This window comes from Fusarium tjaetaba (assembly GCF_013396195.1).
Source record: "Fusarium tjaetaba strain NRRL 66243 chromosome Unknown NRRL66243_c0000296, whole genome shotgun sequence".
In the NCBI taxonomy this organism is placed as follows: domain Eukaryota; kingdom Fungi; phylum Ascomycota; class Sordariomycetes; order Hypocreales; family Nectriaceae; genus Fusarium; species Fusarium tjaetaba.
In genome coordinates, this window is record NW_023501492.1 from 23,788 (window position 1) to 47,174 (window position 23,387).

General features: G+C 49.0%; 7 protein-coding genes across 7 annotated transcripts; 4 read left to right on the forward strand and 3 right to left on the reverse strand.

Annotated features, from left to right (window-relative positions):
• Positions 1–1,260: 1,260 nt before the first annotated feature.
• FTJAE_11651 (cyclin B3) lies at positions 1,261–3,418 on the reverse strand (the record flags this gene model as incomplete). Its single annotated transcript, XM_037344616.1, has 4 exons — positions 1,261–1,548; positions 1,608–2,147; positions 2,201–3,280; positions 3,407–3,418. The coding sequence occupies 4 exons, from the start codon at positions 3,416–3,418 to the stop codon at positions 1,261–1,263; spliced, it is 1,920 nt and encodes a 639-aa protein (XP_037201303.1).
• A 6,262-nt stretch (positions 3,419–9,680) lies between these two features.
• Positions 9,681–10,129, forward strand: FTJAE_11652 (uncharacterized protein; the record flags this gene model as incomplete). The annotated part of the gene is made up of 2 exons (XM_037344617.1): positions 9,681–9,747; positions 9,804–10,129. 2 exons carry the CDS (start codon positions 9,681–9,683, stop codon positions 10,127–10,129), a joined length of 393 nt encoding a protein of 130 aa, XP_037201304.1.
• A 251-nt stretch (positions 10,130–10,380) lies between these two features.
• FTJAE_11653 (C6 finger domain protein) lies at positions 10,381–12,356 on the forward strand (the record flags this gene model as incomplete). The annotated part of the gene is made up of 2 exons (XM_037344618.1): positions 10,381–11,148; positions 11,211–12,356. The coding sequence occupies 2 exons, from the start codon at positions 10,381–10,383 to the stop codon at positions 12,354–12,356; spliced, it is 1,914 nt and encodes a 637-aa protein (XP_037201305.1).
• Positions 12,357–14,902: 2,546 nt separating this feature from the next.
• On the forward strand, positions 14,903–16,372 carry FTJAE_11654 (monocarboxylate transporter 4; the record flags this gene model as incomplete). Its single annotated transcript, XM_037344619.1, has 3 exons — positions 14,903–15,736; positions 15,794–16,088; positions 16,155–16,372. The coding sequence occupies 3 exons, from the start codon at positions 14,903–14,905 to the stop codon at positions 16,370–16,372; spliced, it is 1,347 nt and encodes a 448-aa protein (XP_037201306.1).
• Positions 16,373–16,507: 135 nt separating this feature from the next.
• On the reverse strand, positions 16,508–17,418 carry FTJAE_11655 (kynurenine formamidase; the record flags this gene model as incomplete). Its single annotated transcript, XM_037344620.1, has 2 exons — positions 16,508–17,228; positions 17,285–17,418. The coding sequence occupies 2 exons, from the start codon at positions 17,416–17,418 to the stop codon at positions 16,508–16,510; spliced, it is 855 nt and encodes a 284-aa protein (XP_037201307.1).
• A 2,675-nt stretch (positions 17,419–20,093) lies between these two features.
• On the forward strand, positions 20,094–21,592 carry FTJAE_11656 (integral membrane protein pth11; the record flags this gene model as incomplete). The annotated part of the gene is made up of 6 exons (XM_037344621.1): positions 20,094–20,264; positions 20,312–20,419; positions 20,478–20,774; positions 20,832–20,920; positions 20,971–21,038; positions 21,087–21,592. 6 exons carry the CDS (start codon positions 20,094–20,096, stop codon positions 21,590–21,592), a joined length of 1,239 nt encoding a protein of 412 aa, XP_037201308.1.
• Positions 21,593–22,199: 607 nt separating this feature from the next.
• Positions 22,200–23,210, reverse strand: FTJAE_11657 (DNA-directed RNA polymerase III; the record flags this gene model as incomplete). The annotated part of the gene is made up of 1 exon (XM_037344622.1): positions 22,200–23,210. One exon carries the CDS (start codon positions 23,208–23,210, stop codon positions 22,200–22,202), a length of 1,011 nt encoding a protein of 336 aa, XP_037201309.1.
• Between the last annotated feature and the right edge of the window lie 177 nt (positions 23,211–23,387).

Below are 23,387 nucleotides of genomic sequence, written 5' to 3' on the forward strand. Positions count from 1 at the left end.
TCAGCAAATTATGACTGACTTGAGCGACCTACAAGATGCATTGCGGCACGGGGGGATGAAGAAGAAAAGAAAACTACATTTTCCTATCTCGTTGTTTATACAAGTCGACCAGCAATTGACACCCATACATGATAGAAAACAAAACCCGCCTTGCAAAATACTAGAGATCAAAGTATGTATCTCTGCTGGAAACCACTTAACATGGTAAAGACATGCACCAGCTTAAGACTGAAGCAGCATGTGCAAAGCGCAGCTGGTCTGACGTACCAAATGGCACAAGGAACATCAAGTGACAATATTGAAACAAGAGGATTGAGGATTAGATACCATACACGCGTCCAGAGCCTCTACTAATCTATATGCTACTGTAAATGTAAACTTGGGGCCTATGGGGTTACTGGCGATAGTGGCAGTGGTGATCATGGCTGACTATATCTTCATCCCACTTGCTCTGATCTATGGTCGGTCGAGTCCATTCTGCTTGAAATCGCGAGACCCCCACCATTCAAAAGGCCAGCCGCCTTCCCCAACGGTCCCTGAAGAATCCTCCATACGCCTTGGTCCCCAGTCCATATCCCACTTACAATTACATATATGCAGTCGCATGTATGTAAGTGGGTGGTGAAAGAGACCGTTCCCGCAAACGCCGAATTCCGAAAATGTATTAAACCAGCCAAATAGGCAATAAAAGATGATATAATCGCAGTCGCACAATCGTAATATTCGTAACAGTCATCCAGAGTCGTTATACAGTATTTGTACCTTTCCCTCCACTGCTTTCCCCCCTACAAGCTCCCGAGTCTGGGGTTGAAGCAAGGCGTTTGATGGAGAAGAGGAGTCCAGGGTGGGGAGTGTCGCCGCTCATATTAAGTTGTTGTGTTGTGCCCAGCCCCGGCCGGGTAGTATTAAAGAGTTTGTGTCAAAAAGAACCACCGTCTTTTAGAGATTAGGGCAAGAAAGAAAGCCCATCCAAGAGCGAAAAAACCGTAACTTGCGTCGAGACAGGGTCCGAGGTAGATAATTAGGGCTTGTCCAGAGCTGGCCGCACATGCTATTCCGGCCCGGCTGAAGAAATGAAGAAACGCCGGTCCGGTCAAGCACCGACGCAGCGACAACAACAGTCAAAGCACCTCAGTCGCCGGTGTGGCAGGTCGTAATGCTCGACGCCAGGCTGGAGAAGAGAAGAAATGGCGAGAAGTTGGTGGGCGCCATGAACCAGAAAGAACCCCCACGAGCATGTGCCAACCGGTTCATGATGACTTATCCCTCAATGGGGATGAGTTGGGGCTGCGCAATGGACAACTCAGTACTGCCTTCGCGATACCCTTGAAGCTCTCGGCGAACGGGGGATAGCTGGTGAGGAAGGGTGAAGCCAGTATCAAGAGCTTCTTGCACTAACAAAGACGCCCCCTTGTACCGGCGGTCCGTATACTTTTCAAAGACGGCGGCGTGGTGCTGGTCCGGACGATCACAGCATTCGATCATCATCGTCACCAAGTTCTTCAACTGACTCCAGGTATAGCCCGAGTAGAAGACATGCTGCTTAGTCTACATTGCAAGTTAGCGTGCGTGATAAATATATGAGTATCTTCATGACTCCAACTTACCCAGTCACCCTTCTTGAGAATGAGTCGAGAAAGACAATGTGCACCCGCAGCCAGGAAGCTAGGGGGAGATGCCACGAATCGCTCGTCCATGATGGTCAATTCCAGGAAGTACTTGGCCAGAGTTCGAGTCTCAAGATCATAGTCATCAGCTTTGCTAACACGTCGCAAGAAGCTCATGGGCCCTGGCCAACCCAGCTCGAAGCTCAGCATACTAAGCATGAAACGCTCGGCCTTCAGAACCTCGTCGGCAGTGTAACCATTGTCAACCATGTAGACGATCTCGCCCAAAGAAGGACAGTTAATCTCTTCGTACTTGGAGGCTACCAAGATTGCGGTGGCACCTACAAGTTGAAGCTTGCCAATTGAGACGATCTTTTGGGAAAGGAAACGGTCGATGTAATTGACTGTCAGGAAAAGCGTCTCAGGCAAGAGACCAAATCGGTTGTGAACCTGTACAAGCCAGTCCATTAGGACTGATCGCATTGACCACTGAATCTCGGTTTGGTTGTCCATGTAGTGCGCGTTAGGGAGCATTCTGATCTGCAAAGTATTGTTAGTTTTGAGATTAGAGCAAGACAAACATGACTCTTTACCTCAAGCTCGCGCATATACTCGAAAATCTCGTCACCATACTCGGCAACCATGCTGACATCCCATAGCTCTTCTTCAACCTCGTCTTGTGTGCGATTACGCTCCACCTCTTCACGTGCATCCTCAAGTTCGCGTTGAACGCGAGCTGTCACACGAGGCAGTGGAACAACTTCTGTAGCACCCCCAGCAGTCATATCCCGTGAGCGAACTGAATGGGCTGTTGTGTATGCTTGGTCTTGGTCATCAAAGTCCTCGTCATCAGCCTCCTCCCAGCATTCTTCAGGCTCTGACATGGCAGGGACAGAGGGGTCATAAGAGATGGGGACAATGGGTTCTTCCTCAGATATCTCAGGCAGCTTGATGTGTGACTCGGGATATTCCTCCTTCTGAAGCATATCCAGGTCGACGCCGGTCTCGATGGGGAGATACATAGAATCAAGGTAGGCGCCTTGGTCGTAGGGATAATCAGCCTCCTGCAGCGACGTTACAGCAGGGTTAGAGGATTTGGGGCCGAGCTCGACATCCGCTTTTGGCACTATCTTTTCCAGCTGCTTGCTTTGGGTGCGACGCAGACTAGCTTGCTGTTGCTGAGGTTTGAGCTGAGGTTGGCTCTTATAGTGGCGAGGCTGAAGAGCAGGGGCATTCTGAGTTGACGGAGCAGGAGCCTTGGTGGCATTGTGGGTATCTTTCCTGACGTACGTTTCTTGACCGTTGTTACGCGATGTCTTCTTGTTCGCGTCAGAAGGCTTGGTTTCTAGGACGGTTCGTGTCGACGAGATGTTGGGTAGCCTTTGGGCGGGACGAGAGAAAGAATCGTTGCTATAGACAGCGTTCTCCTTGTTTAGTGACGCGCCACCTTGGTTGTTGTTCACACCATTCGATGCATAAACCTTGATCGATTTGCCTTCATCGCGAGTGTATACAGCCTGCTTGCTAACATTGGTCATATCACCGAAGGCGGCTCGCTTCGCTGGGCCACGGAAACCGGCTGCTGTGTTTGCGTTGGCCATTACCATATTTCCAGAAGACTTGTTTGATTGTTGAAGATGGGGAGCGTTTTCTGCGCCACGCGGTCGAAAAGGCTGAGGAATATGATATTAGCTTACATTTCTATAACGGGTACTGGTATGCATCGTGATGCAAGGGAGAAGTGGCTGCCAAGTCACGGCAGCGGAAACTAATCAGGGAGATGGAGTATGACGACGTACCCTGGCGTCCATAGTGACGTTCAAAATTGAGAATTGCGTGGATGAAAAAGGTTGTTTGATGTGGTAAGAACGCGATTAATAGGATGCTGGTGGTCAAGATCGCGTACGGATGCTGGAAGGATGTTCTGGTGTTTGAAGTCGGCGCGTTGATTTATCATCTAAGATGCTGCAATTACAGTTGCGATGGCAGTTGGCAGGCGACGGGTGGCTTGCAGTGCTAGGCCGTGTTGACTCTTCCCTTCTCGTATCGACTACTGCGCGCAATATGTTTGGGATGCTATCTCAGGCTGCGTCGAACATTGAATGGTGAAGAAGCCGGGCAGGGGGAGCTTGATGAACAAGGCGTGTTTGGTGTTGTTGTTTTTATTTCTCAGTAGGAACAAAAGAAGCAGCAGCAGGCAATAGCTTTAGACTGGTGGGTGTTCGTGAGATTAGGGGCCCGGGCGTGCAGGGGGGCATTGGACGGGGAGATTAGCCCTGGTAGAACTGAGCTGATGCTCGTCGAGATCAGCGGTGATGATGGCAGCACTAGAAGCTCTAAATGCTCAGGGCGTTGGAGGGAAAATGGGAATGAAAAGGTACAGGACAAAGGCAGATGAGAATGCGGCGATGATGGAATAATAAAGGTACCTCTGAAGAGCTGGGTCTGAGGAGAGCATGCACATCCTGTTCGTAACTGTGCAACGGGCAACGAGACAACGTAAATGGTTGTGGAAGCCTCATGCCTTGCCAGTGCTGAGCAGACGCTGTGACTTGATTGGATGGCCGGCCCCAGTGGTATCCACTTATTGCTGGAGATGAGATTTTGTTTGTTTGTTTATGCTGCTAACTCTCAGGTACGACGTTATTTTTGGCCCTTTAGTTCAAGGAGAACAGGCTCACTAAGCTTGGTGAGGGATGGCGCACGGGCCGCCATCGGCCCTGGCTCGTTTCCAACCTGTCGTCACGGCGATGGCGCTTTTCCAGGCGCTATACTAGTTTTGGAATAGAACAGCCTTATCCGGCTTATCTCAACTTACGTCGCGTCTCACCTGAAAAGTTGTTTAAGACGTTGACGTCGTCTATTTGGTGTCTAAGACATTTAGAACAGAAATAATAGCCATATAATATGCGTCTGTATCTTAAAGGTCCCAATAAGTTTGATTTATGTAGCAATCTCTCCAATTTGCGGCATAACTTTCCAATCTTGATCATATTTGCTCGATAATCTTTATCGCGTCCTATCAAGGTAACTGAGCGCGCCAAAGGAGCACGAAATCACGTGACCTAAATCATACGTAAACCCAACGGCATCTCTAAAAACCTCATAGTCCTCCAAGAATAAAAAATCTGCCGAGACCTGTCGCGAATTGAATCAGGGAGGATCACATCCCCCTTTCCTTTCCGAGACCGCCGAGACAATTCATCGATCCGCGCCGTCGCCCAGTTATGCCTCCCGCCGATATGCGCAATTTTATGTGCAGATAGAAAGTATCAAGAATTGCGCCCAGTCATTACAGTCAAGTTCGTCTGCCACAAGGAATACATACGTCTCGTAATATCAAAATGTCGATTTTCTTATATGGCTGTCCCTCTGGGCCAGCAATGGAATACTATGACAGATGTTAGTTTGAAGCACGCCAATATCTGCGCTTGTTTTACTGTCATGCGATGCCTCCATCATGATTAAGCAAGACAGCCCACCACGCAAGCTGCACCAAGACCCATTCTACGCCACCATTTCTCGCATTCCGATCGATGCGATGTTATAGTATCATCAGTGTCATTTGGCCATGATCATCTGGGGTCGGCAGGGTCTCTAAACTACGAAGGTGTAGTCTTGAGAGATCGTTTGCATTCGTTAAATTGATTGAACGCAACGAGTAGCCATATCTAGATCGTCAATCTGTAAGATTTAATTGGCATATAATATCAATACAGACGACAGTGGTAATTTCAAGGTGCCTCAAGAGCGACGAAACACAGAACGGCTGGACTCCCAAAAGTGTGACAGCTCATGAAGTTGCGACGTCGGTCGCCAATAACCGTATGGCATCACTGTGGCGATTGTTGGTCCAATTACTGTCCCAATTACGACGTAACTAAGCGGTTTCCTTATTTCTCTCCTACTGCTATGTTGAATTTACTTCTATACGACGAGACCCAACTTGCCCGGTCGCGACACAGTCGCATCAGGACTCAGCGCAACCTTTTTGGCATCAGACTGTGCCACTTTGTGCCATGGAATTCGAGCGGGACTCAACGGGTGCAAATAGCGGCTAATCCGTTGGGCACATGGATATGAGAAACAAGAGCAAAGGTCCGAAGTACGCAATGGGAACCTAGCGACGCCACATGCCAAAGAAACGAGTTGGGTGGGTGGTGATAAGAAGTAAACGCCTGCCTGTAAGGCAATACGTATATCCTATTAGGCGCAGTTCGATTTAAATGCAGATACGTTTCTGCCACAGCAAGGTGTGTATAAATGTAAGGATAAATGCCGAATCTCTTTGCATTGCTTGATAGACAAAATAGACAGCACAGGTAGGCAGACGAACAAGGGTTGAAGGTAACAGATACACACACCGTATCTTTTGTGCGCCGCGCCCTGACATGCTGCTGATGGACCTGATCGCGAGAGCAAATCCGATAGGCCCTGTCACCTCGATATCGAACATAACTACGTATTATCTACCTATCTCGCTTGTCACAGATAGTCCCAGCCTAGAAGCTGGTGGCGGAGCCTTGGAGTCTCGTGGAAGACATATCCGAGAGACATCTGGAGATGAGGTGACCACGGCCCAGGCTCGTCTCATAACTCCAGGCTGGGCTGCGACAGACGCTGATTCGGTCGATGGAGCCTTTCCTTGTCGCATCTGTTTTTTTCGTTGTTGTTGTTGACCACGATCACCTAAATTTTGCGCCAGCGCATCCAAACGTGGATAATCGAGGGCGGGGCGGTGACAGCGTGCGCGCAAGCGTCATGCTTGATGGACGGTGGGCGCATCGCATGCTTTGCTCTCAATGTAACGCTGTGCGACACAGAGAGAGACGAGATATGGGATATGCGCTTTAGTTATGGACGGCGCATTTACTACGACATCTTTTTTATCACGGTGGTTAGAGGCTCGTACTATGAAGTCTACTATAGAAGGCAATGCGAAAAGATATCATGCAGCGCATTGCGCATCTTTGGATCGCAACATGTGGCAAGGGTCTGCTTGGCTTGTCCAGGATATATGCATGTTCCGGACTACCTATGTTAGTCAGTCACGGGTCCTTGAGGGCCCTCAATATGCATGGTCTGGTTGGTGTATTATCCTTTGAACTGTGGCCGTTCTAAGGGTCCACGAGTCTGATATACAGTTGAATAGATTAGACGTACGCACTGATAGAGGATAATAAACAACGTACTTGAGGTCGGATTGAGATTATTGAGTCTCTGTCGGACCAGAAAAGAGACCAATTGGGGTGCCGCCATCACAACGGATCCATGGGACCATCATCCACATCCACAGCTACCTCCACGTTCACTCACATTCACGTTCACGCGTCCTCTGGCCTCATGCTGAAACAAAACAAGCCGAACGTGTGGCCAAGGTCCAATCCAAGATGCCATTCCACCATCTTTCTCGTCCCTCGTACGCCGCAAGCTAATCGCTACGACCGCTGCCTGAACGGTTCAAGATGAAACCCTAGAGAAAGGAAATTGATCGACCAGGCCCAGGCGCCGAACGAGGGTTATCATGACACGGACAATTGGCTGTTCCTGTTGGTGGGGGACGAGGATGAATGTAATGTCAACGCAATTGACTGAGGTTTTGAACAGGCGCATTTCCATTCTTCAGTACATCCATCCATCTCTGTTCAACAGGAACGACTATTATTGTGCTTCTATTTTGAGCGCTTTTGAACTTTGGAGGTATGCGCCTGGCACACAGAGGCTGGCTGGGCTCTTGACGCTTGGATTTCTTGTCTCAGAATCATTCGCAAGCTAAGCGCATCATCCCTCGGAGTGGTCAATGGCCATCATGGAAGCGCAAGTCGATAATGAACTGGCGCAAATTCACTCCTTAGTCGCTGATTTGCGCATCAGACGGCCCCGTATGCCGTTGTTTCTTAATTATGTGGGGATTGAAGCGCACCGAATACTTTGCTGTCCATATCATAAGAATCTGGTCGGTTAAGTGTTCGATAGGTCGGTAGTTTGTATGTAGTACCAAAAAAACTGGAACATCAAGGTGTCATAATCAATATCGCCACAAAGGGGTGTCTCTCATATTGCATCTTCAAGTGCACAGCGACACCTCAATATTATTCTTGAAAACTTATCCATACAGTGAAGGACTGGACATATCCCAAGATTCCCTATTATCCCTCTCAAGCTCTCCAAAATTCCTCGTTAACACAGACCGTTCGTGATGCTTACCGTGTGCCAAGCTTATTTCGACACATGATCAGCCTAGACAGGTCCCCAGCTCGGTCGACCTTGAGAATCAGTGCGATTGGCTGCTGGTGATCTGTTGCAACCACCAACTCAGACATCTCTGAGCCGTTGAATCGAGAGCTCTCCGCTTTCTCAGTGTGTCGACCTCAAAAGGGTTCTTCTCAACATCCCTTCTCCTTTTTCGAAACTTTTGACTGAGTCTTCAGACCATGGAGTCTTCATTGCTAGCAATTGTATCATGACCGACAACTTTGCGCCAGAGTCTAACATCTGTAACAAGCCCTGATTGAGGTCGCATTGAACCCTGGACAAGCTTCGCACGCTCCCATTGGAGCGCGGAGGAGGAATTCGCAGGTAAAGTGTGCGTGTGTGCGCGCGATCGCAGCTCAACAAGCGATCTCGCTGAGCATATTCTACGGTATGGACTATGTACACTAGGTACAGTACATACATTATCAGCAGAAGCTAGCGGGAACCACTGCAGATGTTGTTGTTCGTTGTCTCCTCTTCTTAGACTAACCACACCACATTTGGATTGGAGGTGAGGGTCATCAACAGTCACAGACTCACACGAGGCCACCAACAAGTGTCAGAGACTCTGGATCAAGAGGGGCTGGGCTTGAGGATTCTTTTCCATTGGGAGTACGGTCACAGTTGTTGGTCGCCAACGACCAGTCTCTAGCCTAACTCGGGTCGCTTCTTGGAGCGATGGATATGTAGCTAGCAGTCGATGGATCGTGAGTGGTCGATGAGACCATACTCCGTAGCAAAAGCCAGCGCTCGAGTGAGAGTTTCGGGAGGGAAAGGAGAGCCAGCAATCCAAGGTTCCCAGGATCCGCTGAAATGGGCAATCCATGCATGCACTGTCAGTCCGTCATGGTGCTCGGCGATATGGAGCCAATATTCAACTGAGAGCGACAGGCTTTACACAGCTTCAATAACTGGAATTTAGACTGGCGCATTACTTTTGCTTTGCTCACCGGCCTGTTCCTGAACCTTATGGCCCAGACTTGTAATCTTGCGACGAGTCTAAACAAGATATGGCCGTTGCAAAGGCTCATCATCACCGTATAAAGACCCGAACATGCGCCTTGCTTTGCTGCTGGGGGATCGACATATGGCTGCCCAGGTTCTTGCAACCTATTCTGATAACTGGCCCGCACAGGTTTCAAAGCCTGTGAGGAGTCGCAGACGAGATTCAGATGGAGAGTTTATATTGTGATGATTTTATCAACCGACTCAAGAGTGCTCAACGAATCGAAACTGTAGTGTATGCGACGTGCGCGCGAAAAGATACTGATCGGTTTGCGCTGCGCATCTGCACCGCCGCATCCGCTTTTCTAGGTTCTTCGCGCGGGAGGAGTCGAGAATGCGCCCTCTTTTCCCCTGAAGTCAGTCACAACGTAGAAACCAAAAGCAAATCTACAGTGTCTATTCTAAGCATCGGGCTACCTTTTCACGGTATCTGCCACAATAATACCGAGATTAGAGGCACGTCATGGCAGTTCCTTGAATAGATGCTCGGGTTCATCGGCGAGGAACCACAATGGATGGGTCCTGGGCAATGAGTCCCCTCCCCTCAGGGCAAGCCATCCAACCAGCCCTGGCTCAATTTCAGCATCAGCCGTGTTTCCCCATCCCTAGATTCTGGCTTAGACGCTGTAATTACAGGTTGTCGCACGCTGCCCAGGGCCGTCTTTAGCGGTCTGCTGGCCTAATTTCCAGGCCTCCTTCAGGAGTTCTTAACGCTTGCCCCCCCTAAACGGAGTGTTCTCGTGTTAGTGAGCCCAGCTCCGTTCAAATTCAACAACCTCTCTTCTCTCGTCTGGTCTGGCTCCTCTTTTCCTCATGCACATCCTCTTGCCGACTCTTCGACGCCGCCACAACCATCTCAACACGGATCAAGACCTCTCTGGTAAGTCCCATCGCCTGTGTTATTGTGCGCGATCCCCATCGAGACCCAATCTCAAGGCCCCGATTCTCCCCTCTTCCATCCTGAGTTCCCAAGTTCATGTCCTCTCTGCTTCATCCGTCGTCCCCGTCCCAAGAAGCGCCAGACTGCCCCGACCCTCAATCTACCCATCCTCTCTACTCGAGGGGTCCTCAGACCATCCAGCCGTTTCCTGGTTACTGACAGGCTTCGAAACAAGCAGCATATCGATCTTTTTACCGTCACTGTCGTTCTAACGAAAACCCTCCACCGTTCATCGTCGTCATACGCACCGCAAGTCCAAAGCCCTGAGACCACACAGACACACACAAGACTCGGCGCTTACCGCCTACGGCGTGGATGTTGATTATCCCTTGATTCTTCATCTACATTTTGACGTCGCTTTTTACGCATCTTGTCTTGTCTGCTTTTCTGGTCCTTGACCTCGCATATAGCATTGAGCGTACTGTTGAGCGATCTTGTCGTGAACAGGGCCGGGCCCAGTCTATCCCAGGCAAAGCCCGCAAACACCACTTTGAAACCCATCAACCCAACTACTCCCATCAATTCTATAACATCCATCTCTATCGACACAATAAACACTCTCTCAGCTTCACAATGGCTTCAATGTCGCCTCTCAACACTGCTGTCGTTCCTTCTGGAGCGTCATCAAATGGCGGCAGTGTCTCACCCCAACAGACATCGACACCCAAGAACGTCGCATTTGAGCTATTGTTTCTCGAATCCCCCCATTGCCGTGCGCGCTTGCCAATGCGAGTGCAAATATACCCCCACGATACAACGGACTCCATTGTCACTACCGTGAAGAACTTTTATGGTCTGTACTCGGGTCCGACCGGGTCAAAGGGAGTCAGTTTCGAAGATGATCTTGGGAACACTCTTATTGCCCGGTACGAGAACTTTCGAAACAATATGGTAGTATACGTCAGGGTTATAGAGGAACCTCCGGCGAATGCAGCTGCGTATTCTCCCCACTCTTACCATAACTCATCAGTTGGCACCCACCCTTACTACAGCGACAATGGCTATACTGCCACTCAGGCTCAGCGCTTTCCCCAAGAGTTGTCCAGGCCCAGCTCTCGGACATCACGGAGACGAAGCCCATCCCCCAACACTGCTCGTGGCCGAAGAAGTGCTTCTGCCAGCACAAATGGGAAGAAGGGTCGTTCTCGCTCCTCCAAGACCCGAGCTTCTGCCTCTCGGAGTCATACCGAATTATACAGCGACAGTATAAACGGCTATAGCAGCAATGATGAGCATGACTCGACATCTGGAAAGAACAAGGACCAACTACCTACTACTGATATCAGTGTCGAGAACATTGTTGAAGGTGGCCGTCGTAAGAGGGCCAAGTTCGAAAGCTCGGTAAGTGGAGACCGCCATTTTGATAAGGCGGGCTCAGAGAGACTGACAATGTTGGGCCACAGGAACTTCCATTGTTCGCACCGCCCCAGATGCCTGCAGCGACATCGAATCCTTCAGTATCTCCTGCTCGCCGAGCTGAGCCTCATCGGCCAGCAATGCCATTCGTGCAGCCTCATCAAAATCCCTTCATAAACCCTCGCCCTATGCAGTCGCCCCAAGGCTATTCACATGGCATCACACATCCCAATCTCTACTCAACCCCGGGACCCGATCGCCGCAACCGAAACAGTGGCGGATATACCAGTAGCGCCATGGGAATTCTTCCTACTCCCGACCCAACTATTGGCAGTTGTGTGTCTGAGGAGGACAAGGATGTTGCTATCCAGCTGATGCGACTTGGTGACATGTCCAACGTCTCCCACGGCCGAACCTCTGCTTCTACTCTCGATGATACATTCAGTGGCAGAGCCGATGCTGCTTCCTCGACTGGAGCTACTAGTGATGGCGAAAGCGAGAGTGAGACCGAATTGCCTCCTGCGCGACGCCAGAAGCTAGATATTTCCAGCACTGTTGGCAATGTCTATCAGACGACCGAGTCACACTTCATGCCACCCCCTGAAAGCGCCGAAGTTAGTGGAGACGATGCCGACTATGAGGATGGCGCTGACGAGTCTCTGCTCTCTACTGGCAAGAGCAAGCCTGGCAAGACTCAGAAAGCCCCTGCTAAACCTAAGGCATCTGCCTCTGTTTCTAAAGCACCATGGGCCAAGTCCTCCAAGGCTGCCCGTCCCTCCAATGGCGTCAAGGGTAAGAAGCTGCCCCCTGTCCCAAGTGGCCCAATGTCGCCAGCTTCTATGCCCCCTTCGCGAAAGCAATCTATTGCGTCTACCGGACAAACTCCACTTGCCCCTGGCGAGGATGACCAGCCTGATCTTTCCACCAAGCCTCGCTGCCAACGCTGCAGAAAGAGCAAGAAGGGGTGTGATCGCCAAAGGCCTTGTGGACGCTGTCGTGATGCTGGCCTGTCGGCAGACCAGTGCATTAGTGAGGATGAGGGCAACGGCCGAAAGGGTCGATACGGTCGTCACATGGGAGTGCCCATCAAGAAGGATGAGGTCACCGCCGTTGTCCAACCTGCGCTATTACCCGCTGCACCCATCGCGGCTGCTGCCATGACAATGGATAAGTCCAAGAAGCGCAAGCGATAAGCGCCTGGCTTCAGTCACACTGCCTGAAGGTTTTCAATATTGTTGTATATACTGGTCTTTGAGCTTTGACACAGCAGTTTTGCTGGCGTTGTTGTCGGCTTACTTGTCATCTTTGTCAATGTGGCATGAATGACTTGTACAAATCTTCCCAATGGGTCCCAACGGTTTACCAACAAATGGGCCATGCACTCGAATGTTTTCTTTTTATGTTTTCCCTGGTTCTTCTAGCTTGCAGGCGAGAGGGCAGCACTCATGATGATACTCAGGAGGATGTAATAACGACGGCCGTTCGGCCATTACTCTCCTTATACGGCGTTTTGAGGCAAGATGTAGGAGTTGTCGAGTGTCTTTTTTTCTTTAACAAAAAATATTTTTCCTCCGATTCAACATTGTTTTGGTTGCCTCCAGGCTCAACGAGGTTGACGTTCAGCCGCGTCTGGATCGCGATGGACTTATGGGCGGCAGTTCCATAAGGCAAACCACTCAAAAAAGGTGCGATACGGTGGGGAACAAGGGGCGTGGTGCTTGGAAAATCTCCCAAGGTTTAGAAGGAAGGACAGGAACGGTACATGGAAGGTTTATCGTGTGCGTACTTGAGGCGCATTCTGATCGAGATGCATGACTACCTACCTTAAAAGGGATGCTGTCTGTATGCCACACCGGCCGCGCAAAGGAACGGGTTAATGTGGCAAAAGGCCAAATGTTTCCGATATGTTATTCTGTTTTCTAGCGACTTTTCTATATCTTGTTGTACGCAACTAACTATACAACATGCCTGAGATTAATTAGGTTCATCAATGCGCGTGAATGTGAAAGTGTGCGACACGAGCTACCGCAATGCGCTGCTCATATAAAGTCTCCAAAATGATAGGCCATGCATTCTGGTATTGCGCGACTGCCTTACGAATGTTTTGAGGCATATTTAAATATTAATTGCTGATATTGACCATGCTTGTGTTTTGAGGCCGTTTCGCGACAGCGCAAGCCCGAAACTTCGGCATCGTTTGCCGAAACGCTGCGAAACGGTCAACTGCAACATTTAGAGTGAGACTTGTGCGTCACGCCTCACAGAACTACATCTCCACCTCGAAACTTTTCCTTTTTCTTTCTCATCAGGTATATTCCGACTCAATATCTCAAAATATTCTGTGCAGAGAAATTGTGGTCTAGGTATTCTGCACCCCTACCGCAAATCGGTTGCCCCCCACCATCACAACCTGAACTAGCGTGCCGTTCCCGCTCCACCTTTTGCCGATGCGGAGACGATCTATAAGCCGATTGGCCCTTGGACGAATCATGGCTTCACGTGAGAGCCTTACATCATGTTTTTTCTTTACCGCCATTGTTGTTTTTACCCCTCCATCACGAGCGCGGGGTAATTTCTTGTCGTGTTTTTTTTTTTTTTCCGTTTTCTGTTTTGGCTGACTAGGGCATTGATGTTAGTTGACAGAATAAAATAATCAACGACCAAGTTGGTCAATTGTGCGTTTAACTCGAGCACCGGTATATGCTTAAAATTTGAGATGCGGGCGGTGCCGTTTCAAAACAGCGAGTTAATTGCGATTATCTCAAAGTCAATGTCTAAGTTTATGCTATCATGATGGTTCAAACATTCCTCCAGAGCAACAACAATAGCTTATTTCAAGAACGGCGCAAACTCTTCAGCGGTCACACAGGAATCTTCACCATCGTATCGATTATCGTTGTTTATTTTGACCCCTAGCACCGGCTCCGGCCGCGACCACCCGTGATTTCTTCGGAGACGTTTCATTGGCCCCACGCGTCAGATCAACGGACTTCCGACTCCGGAAATAAAGAATGCCGGCCATCGGAGCGGGGGGTGGGTGGGTTTCGGTTCGTCGGCGGTTAGTGGGGCGACCGGCTCAGGTTACCCTGAATATGAAGTAACGGTAATACTTTGCTTCTTTTTGTTCAATATAGTGTGATTTCCAAACAGACCATTTGGGTGATACTGATAAATTATATTCATTTGTGAGGATTTTCCTTCGATACTTCATTTCCATCTCGGCTTTTGGCTTAGGGTACGTTCGTAATGCTTTTTAATGAAAATCGACCTGTTGCAAGCCAACGTCAATGTTATGGCCGCGTGATGGACGGGATGAAATATATCTACGTCGTGCTACTCGTAAATCCGGCTCTGCCTGACCGGAAACCAATGTAATTGAAGGGCGCGGTAGGCACTCAGAATCGTAACCCCATGATTCACCACAGGTCAGCAAATGATGTTGACTGAAATTGAGAGCAACAACTATAGTAACCCGATCTGGGGTTTGTGGGGCGCGATATCGGCAAGCAACCATAGGATTGCGCCCTTCGAGAAAAATTCTTGACTCAATTATTAAGAAATCGACTCTGATCGGGACGGGATGGGGTAGAGACAAGGACGTATATAGTTGTCGGCCGTCCCAGTTGAATAGCCCCGAAACTATGCCTAGCAACCTCAAATTCTACTACTTGAGGGCCAGTCCATGTTCTAGCATATCAATGGAACACACCTTAATACCATACACTTGATCGTATCAACAATGTTTGGCAAGGATGTAGAGAAGATGCCAACTCGGAGGCAGTCGTCACCATGCCCTTCTGAAGGCAATCCCGAGGACCCTCAGAACCTCCATCACACTATTTCAAATACAAACGCCCCTCCTCCGGTCTTTGATCCTGAAAGCTTCGACCCACCAGATGGAGGCTTCACAGCTTGGTCTCAAGTTCTTGCTGGTGTCTTCATCAATTGCTTGGCATGGGGCTACCCCGCCTCCTTTGGTGTATACCAGCTTCATTATGAAGAATCCCTTGGATTGCCCTCGTCTCAGATCTCTTGGATCGGTTCCTGCCAGACTTTCCTGACGTTCGCGTTCTGTGGCCCAGCTGGCCGTCTTGCCGATGCTGGATATACCAGAGAGACTGTCGCCTTCGGAAGCTTCCTGGCTATCTTGGGAACCTTCATGACCAGTCTGTGTAAAGAGTATTGGCAAATATTCTTGTCCCAGGGTGTTTGCACAGGCATTGGCTTAGCCTTGCTATTCATGCCTGCTGTGACTGTTGTTGGTTCGTATTTCAAAGCCAAGAAGGCATTTGCTCTGGCGCTGGCTGCAACGGGCACTGGGCTGGGTTCCATCATTTTCCCAGCCACTCTCCAATATCTCATTCCACAAATCGGTTTCCCATGGGCCGTCCGCTGTGCTGGTTTTGTCGCTCTCGTCTTGATAGTTGCCGCAAATCTCATACTAAAGCCTTACCTCGCCCCGAGAAAATCAGGGCCCTTGATAGAATGGGAAGCCTTCAGGGAACTCCCCTATTTATTGTTCGTGCTGGGCGCGTTTCTGAACTTTTATGCCTTATACTTTGGTTTCTTTTATGTAAGTGGCTCCTTTCAAGACCAGCCGTACTGCGATATTGTCGCTAACAGTAAACAGATCAACGTTTATGCTCGCAACGTAATCGGGTTTACAGCAGTTGAAGCTGTCAGCTTGCTGCTGATTGTGAACGCAATGAGTATTCCTGCAAGGCCTATAATGGGATACCTGGCAGACAATATCCTGGGACCGATCAACGCATTCCTTATTGGGATGACTGCACTCAGCGTCATGGTGTACTGCTGGATTGGCGTCAAGTCCGTCGCCGGCATGTACGCTTTCTGCGTCTTCTTTGGATTCGTGAACGGCGCATGTCAGGGGACATTTGTTGGTGCTAATGCGAGCTTGACCAAAGGTAAGAGATCCGCCGACGTTTGCCTTGCCGTTTGTTCTCTTGTACATGACTGACCAAGTAATCAAGATCCCCGTAAAATGGGTACTCGCTTCGGTATGGTTCAGACGATTTCTGCATTTGCCAGCTTGGCTGGACCACCGACTGCTGGTGCCATCCTGGATAAATCGAATGGCAATTTTGTATATGCACAGATTTGGGGTGGTACTGTGTTTCTGTTTGGTGCTCTCATGATTGCTTCATCTCGAGTTGCGTCAACTGGATTTGTTCTGATGAAAAAGAAATAAGAGGCAAAAGATTGGGCAAGTACACGAATACAACGATTCGGCGTTTACTTTGAATAATAAGGCATAGGCTCTTAAGTAAGACAACAAGTAAATGGTAATGTTTAAAGTGAATATAATGATATCTCAAAGGCCTTTTCATATCCTGTTTAAGTGATGAAGAGTGGTGATGACTAGGCGAGCAATCTGGCTCCCGTCTTGCCATACAAAATCGTGCTCGCCTCTGAGGTGCTTATTAACTTCAACTTTGAGTCCCTGCTCTGTTAGAAGGGAAGCCATATTATCAATCTCCGGCTCATCAATAAGTGTATCCTCAGTAGACCATGCAAGCATTGCTAATTTACCACTTGCCCACTTGTCTCTAAAGCTTGATCCAAATCGGGCTGGGGAGGCTTTCTCCCAGGCAGACTTATCGTCACCGAATGCGGCTTCGACGAAGCCAGCATACCCGCCGTTATGCCTGTCATTAAGCCCAACAAGATCGAATATACCTGATACTCCAACAATGGCAATGGGTAAGGGTCCCTTGGGGTGAGAGGCCAGAATGTCTCCACTCATGAGAAGTTGGAAGGCGAGTGTTGCACCCGCAGAATGACCGACCAGGATGTAGTTGTTTGACAACTCGTACTTGCCTTGTAGGTAGTTCAAAGCTGACCAGATATCTTCTAAATGACCTGGGTGTTTTACTGTGGCAGACTCTTGAGGGAAGTCTGGGTGAGGTGATAGCCGATAGTCGATGCTAACAAAGCCAGCAATGTCCAGTATCGCAACTGCACCCGAGATGACAATGCGCTTGATAGACTCGGTGAAATCGTTCTCATTGTTACGAGGATCACGCCAGGCACCTCCATGGATGAAGCTGGAAACTGTTAATAATGAAACCGGAGAAATAGTAGATCGATGGGAAACCCTTACACCACCCAATAACCAGTTTTTTGGGCCGGACGATCAGCAAAGCGCCATACGCCTAGTTTCTGACGGTCATGTTTCCCGTATTGGTGAGACGCGTAAGTGAGTCCCAGGGATTTGTCTTCGGCAATATCGGCCATCTTGTTTCGCTTTATGGGTGACTATCGACGCTATGACCCGAAAGGAAATGCTGATCACAGGGGTTGTTCGCGGAGGTCAGTGAAGGATTGGGCATTAGATGCGAGAAACTCAGATCGGAGGCGTTAGTTCTTTTGGCCGTTTTTTATAGCAGAAGCTTCTTTAAATTGGGGGCGGATGTTGTTCCCAGTTCTAGACATCGGCACTCGTTTAGACCAAGATGAGGGGTCTTGGGATGTCGGAACTTTCGAACCCCGGTATCGGCCAATCGGATCAAGATTCCAACTCATCGGGTTGGGCACCTATATCTGGCGTTCCAATAAGATCTACAGAATCGAATAAGTCACTTTCTGGCACGATCCGAAAAAGGGACTTGGTAGATAGAATCTGGAATATGAATGTGAACTAAATTTCAATAGTATAGCGCAAGGCTGCTAATTCAGGATATCATAATAGGGGTAATACTTGGACATTTACGAAAACAGAAGGAGCTCTCAGGTCACCTTACACAACATGTAAGTATTTACCTATTTCTCCAATTTAGCAATTGCAGTTGGCAGGCGCATTGCTTTTTGCGGAACGGGGCGGGAAGAAGCACGTTTTGAAGAGACATCCATGGCAACACGGAACCACGGATGAACGCCTTCCGATGTAACCGTCTTACCATCCTCCCATCGGTAAACTTTTACTGTCTAAGCTATGTACTGCCCTGACTTTATCTTCTACTTTAATCTATAAATCTTCTGTCCCTACATCACAGGCCTAAATGGTTAGACGAATAGCCGCAATAAGCTACCATGCCAGGATCACACACAAATCGGAATCATCGGGAGATAAACCGCTAGCGAAGCTGATGACCGACAGGCATCTTTGGCCCTTTGCTCTGACATGGTCACACCAAAATCCCGTCGAGACTGAAGATGTACAGGGGGCATGGGTTCGCACTACAGGGGCTGCACGTGTCTGGTTCGGGAAACTGACCATCCTGTGCCCGTGAGATGGATCACGGACGGATATACCTTGACACACCCAGCAAATTGCTCTCGAATCACCACTGTTTCACTGACATTATGCTAGCCTTCGCGTGTCGCCTACTGATCTGATATTCATGAACTTCACGCTACGTACTTAGTTACGTATCGACAAGGGACTCACAGGCTTCAGCTGATAGGCATATTGGAAGCGAGGTAGACCAATGATCGCCAGGCCCCCTGTGCTTCAACGTCCCCCCCACTTCCCGATGGTCACCTCAAAAGTCCAACTCAAAAGAGACTAATAATGCATCTATGAGCGGACTCAGCCCAGAGGAAATTAAGAAGAGACGCCGTTCTTCAGTGCCAGGCCTCATAGGTGGCTTACTGCGAGTTGTAATGACCGATTCTTTGCAAACAAGGGTGTAGTCTTTGGTTGCCCCAAATGTCATGTTTTGACAGGGATTTAGACCTAGTCTAGACTTTCCTGCGAGCTGATACTGAAACGATGGCTGAACCGAAACCGTAGTTCCGCACTGAAGTGCGGATCATCAGAATGTCCTACCATACCTTCGGGTTCGCACTATCGGGAAAGCATCTTGGGAGAGTTTAGCGACCGACTTTTATCGTGGAGAAGACCGAAGATCTTTCTATTCTCACTATCTTTGATCAAATTTAAGCCTCGGAGCCTCAACTAAATTGGCTAACAGGGAGACTTGAGACTCCACAACCTGAGCTATTTGCTTGTCGTATGATGGCGCATGCTGGCATGTCTCTGTCCACCTCCTTGCTTGGGGCCGTTCATGATGTGCATTTGATTTGGTCAAGTTACGAAAAACTCTATTAAGTCCTAACTGTAAGTATTCCCAACCCCCGATGTTTGGCGTTCAACTAAGAAAAGATAGTTGCCGCTGGCTTCGGCACGCTAAACAGGGTACTTGGTTCAAACAATACGCCTGTTTTCTTCCCAAACCTAACCATCTCCAACATCTGCGCTACGTACCGTCTTGGTGACCCAAGGCTTGCTTCTTGGTATGCGAAGCTTGACTGTGTCATCCAGTACAAACTTGCTCAATATGATGTTGCTGCTTTCATGCGCGGATTGACGCCATTGCCTCAACAAACAACCTGGTCGCCTCACCAGCCCTGCCTGCAATTAGGCTGGACCAAACAAGACTTTGACAGATGCACTGTTCCCTTCATGGCCCATTGCAGAATTTCCATGGACTTGTGGATGCAACATCGCCTCCCGCTAGCTAGTGGCTTGAAGAATTCGGCTAGAAACATGCCTCAAAATGGTCTCCAAGACGGTAAGAGGCAAGCGTGCTTGAAGATATCACTTTCACACCCTCTCTCTTCTCGGTCAATGGCAGGTCTGGTACCTTGCATCCGGCGTATCACACCCATGCTCAACACACATCAACTTCAATTTGACACCCCCCCATCACTGGCTATGAGTTGGAGACCCTTGCCCTGCATTTGATCAGATCCGCCACGTCGGTTGGTGCAATCCTAGCGTGTGTGATTCACTCGCAGCTGTGAGATATATCTCACAGTGAGCCCCCCCTTGCGTCCCTCCCATTAATTCTGTTTTGTGAATTTATTTCATTTATTTCATCTTTGAGCCTTTTCTTTCGATCCTCCCGCGACTTTTGAGGACTGGGCCATGCTCGAGCTCGAAAAGTTGTTCGTGACGCTGCAGCGCCATGGCCACTAATAAAGATATTGACCTTCATGAAGAGAATGGGTCTGCTTTGGTCGCAACAGCGATCACTCTCTTGACATTAAGCTGGTTCTCTGTCGGGCTGCGCACATATACAAGGGCTGTCTTGATGAAAAGTTTGCAGCTTGATGACTGGCTTATGCTCGTTGCTCAGGTAAATTTCTCGTGACATTACATAGGACAACTCTCACCAAGACTTAGATCATCTTCACGATATCATGTGCATTCATCCTTGAGGGTGTCCAGCAGGGAATTGGAAAGCACAATGACGCCATAAAAGACGACGAGGCCAAAGTTCAAGCCCTTATGGTAGGCATCATCTTCTCCCCCGACACCCATTCTTGGTCAAATATTTACTCCATTACAGTGGCAGGCTTTGGCAACAGCGACCTATATTTTGGACATGATGTTCATAAAACTCAGCATTGGCTTCTTCTTGCTCCGTTTATGTGTCAAGAAGGTCTACGTCTGGATTATCCGGATCAGTTTAGCTATTATCAGCATCTGGAGTATAGTTCTCTTTTTCTGGAACCTATTCCAGTGCAAACCAGTCGAAATGCAGTGGGACTTCAGAATAAAAGACGGTACTTGTGTAAGTGCAGACCAGATCGTCTCAGCGGCCTATGCCATAAGTGTCATGACAGTCGTTTCTGACTGGCTCTACGTAAGTGAAACACTGTCTCATCTGCTAAGCTGCTGCACAGTACTGAATGCTCGGTAGGCCCTTCTCCCGATCCCAATGCTGTGGTCGGTCAAGATGACCAAGCAAGCAAAGACAACTGTTATTGCAATTTTGGGGCTAGGCATATTGTGAGTTGGCTCTCCTCGTTGTTCAGAACCTCGCCTAACATACCATCAAGTGCCAGTGTCGCGACCCTTGTACGACTACGATTCCTTGCGGATCTTACTGATACGGAAGACATTCTATGTGAGTAGTTCCCGAATATTTAGTCTTCTCATAACTGACCTCTTCAAGTTGCTGGAACCGATGCCATGGTTTGGACACTGATAGAACCAGGTGTCGCTATTGTTGCATCAAGCCTAGCTACCATCCGACCACTTCTTCGTGCTATGAGGATCAGAGGCTTCGAATCGACCGAAAACACTTATGGCACAGGCCACTCTGCTGCTGTTAGATCAAACGCAAACCGTTCCAAAGCCGCAATCTTGATTATGCCAGGCTTTGGCCCTGAAGATGTCTCACTGACCAACATGGTGTCACAAAACAACACGACGTCCCCATCACACTTAAACGATATCGAAATCCTCCCTCCTCGACACGCGGGCGACGGCCCTATCTCGCCTGGTCAAGCGAGCATCGTTAAAAGCGAGATCCTGGTGATACAAGGCAATAGCTCGCCCCCGTCGTCCTGGCAAAGTCGAAATGATCGCTCTGCTTCTAGCTCTTTCGACCAAATCCACGACCTCGAGGCATACAGCCAAGAACTCGAACGCGATGATATGAGGGGCAGAGGCAGATGAACGGAATTACCTAATGATACGATACCCTACGGAGATGAAAGCGCCCGATATATGGCTATTCCTTTCTTTTTCTGTCGCAACAACGACATCTTACAGGGGACTTTTTGTACTTGTACTCATTCGGGAATGGGAGCAACAGGCGTCAGGATTAGGGTTGGGCTGGAACATACAGGAAGCAAAATTAGCAAGTTTGCCACTATGGGTTTGGCCTTTGAAAGGAGAGGCAATAGGTTTTTAGTAAAAGGCTATGAGCCAGCAGAGGCCTGATAGATGGATGGCGCATTGAATAAGGTTCACATGTTTTGTCAGCCTTTAATGTGTTTATGATAATCAAGCAGTTTTACAACACTTTCTTCAACTTTCTTGACTCCTTTATCATCAATATTGATACTAATGGTCCACATGCTTGAGAACGCCCAACAGACGCTGCATAGGTGATAGGCATGGCACACTCTATAATTAGAAAGGCTTGATGGTGTAGTTCGGGTATCTTTGTTTATTCTTCACTGAGCGACTCTTGCTAGGTCATTGCCTTCAAGTGTATCTGTGACATGTCTTCAGTGGTAATGTGGTTATCATACATCGGCACATGGCCGTGGGATAGTCCTTATTCAATCCTTAGGTCCTCGGATGAGACCTCCCAATCCTCCTCATCATCCCACTTTGGCGCAAGGACAAAGCGACCCATAATCTTGCCCATTCCGATACTCTCTCCACCAATGACCCCCGGACGAGGTTTCTCGTCATTCTCTTCAATGATGACGGCCGTTGTTAAGAAATTCATCCCTGTGGCAGGGTTCAATTCCATAGTGCTGCCGCCCCAATCCAGTTCTACACGGCCTGACTTGCGTACTTTTAGCTGGCCTACCATACCACCTGTTGATAGCAGGCTGGACATGAAACCAGCCTTCTGCTCGGGGTCTTCAAAGCCTGGTACATTAAATCCTGCAGTGTTCTTGTCGCTGATGAGATCCACCGGCTCTGTGTCAGCGGCGGCTGGTGTTGATTCCAAAACATTATCTTCGCTCTGACCAGGTTCAGGCTTGACTTTGTCAATGGAGCTGGGTCGGGTAATTGGCTTCAGAGGGGGTAAGACAGGAGGGAACTGGAATAAGTACATGCGACCATCCTTGTTGCTAGGGCCTTCTGTTTTGCCCTCTTCGCCCTCGGAGATTTCGACAGCACCCAATTCGTTGGCGAGAATCTCCAGATCTGTCTGGATCATGGCTTCTTCTGGGTCTTGCTTTGGCTTCTTGGTCTGTGGCGCTGGTGTTTCGGAAGGCTGCTTGTCTTTGTCTCCTGCATCGGCCTTTGTCTCGATATCCAAATCCATGGAGTCGTCGAGTCCAGGCTCCTTTTTAATGACTGGTGTTTTCGAATCATTCTTCCAAATGCCACCGTCCTCTGCGTTCTCGTCCATTAAAAGAGGCTCGTCTGCGTCGCCATCCACCCAAAGGCTCTCCTCTTCCTTTGAAGTGGTGGACGGAATAGCTTGAGCATTTTCCGCGGCTTCTAATTCTGCTGTGGTGGCCACTATGACGCCCTCATCCTTATGCTCTCGTCGGTATATACCCATAGGAAGTACGCTAACGGCGCGGGAATTGAGTGCCTCAATCATGGCCTCGTCTTCGCTATCAAGATCCTCTTCGGGGGTATGAACATGGAGTTTATCCGCGTTGATTCGGGCCTCGCGAGATCGTGATGCCTGAGCAAAGCCAGGTTTCGAATCCGATTTAAATCCTCTTCCACCACCTCCCCCAAAACCACCACCACCTCCTCCTCCCCCTCCTCACCA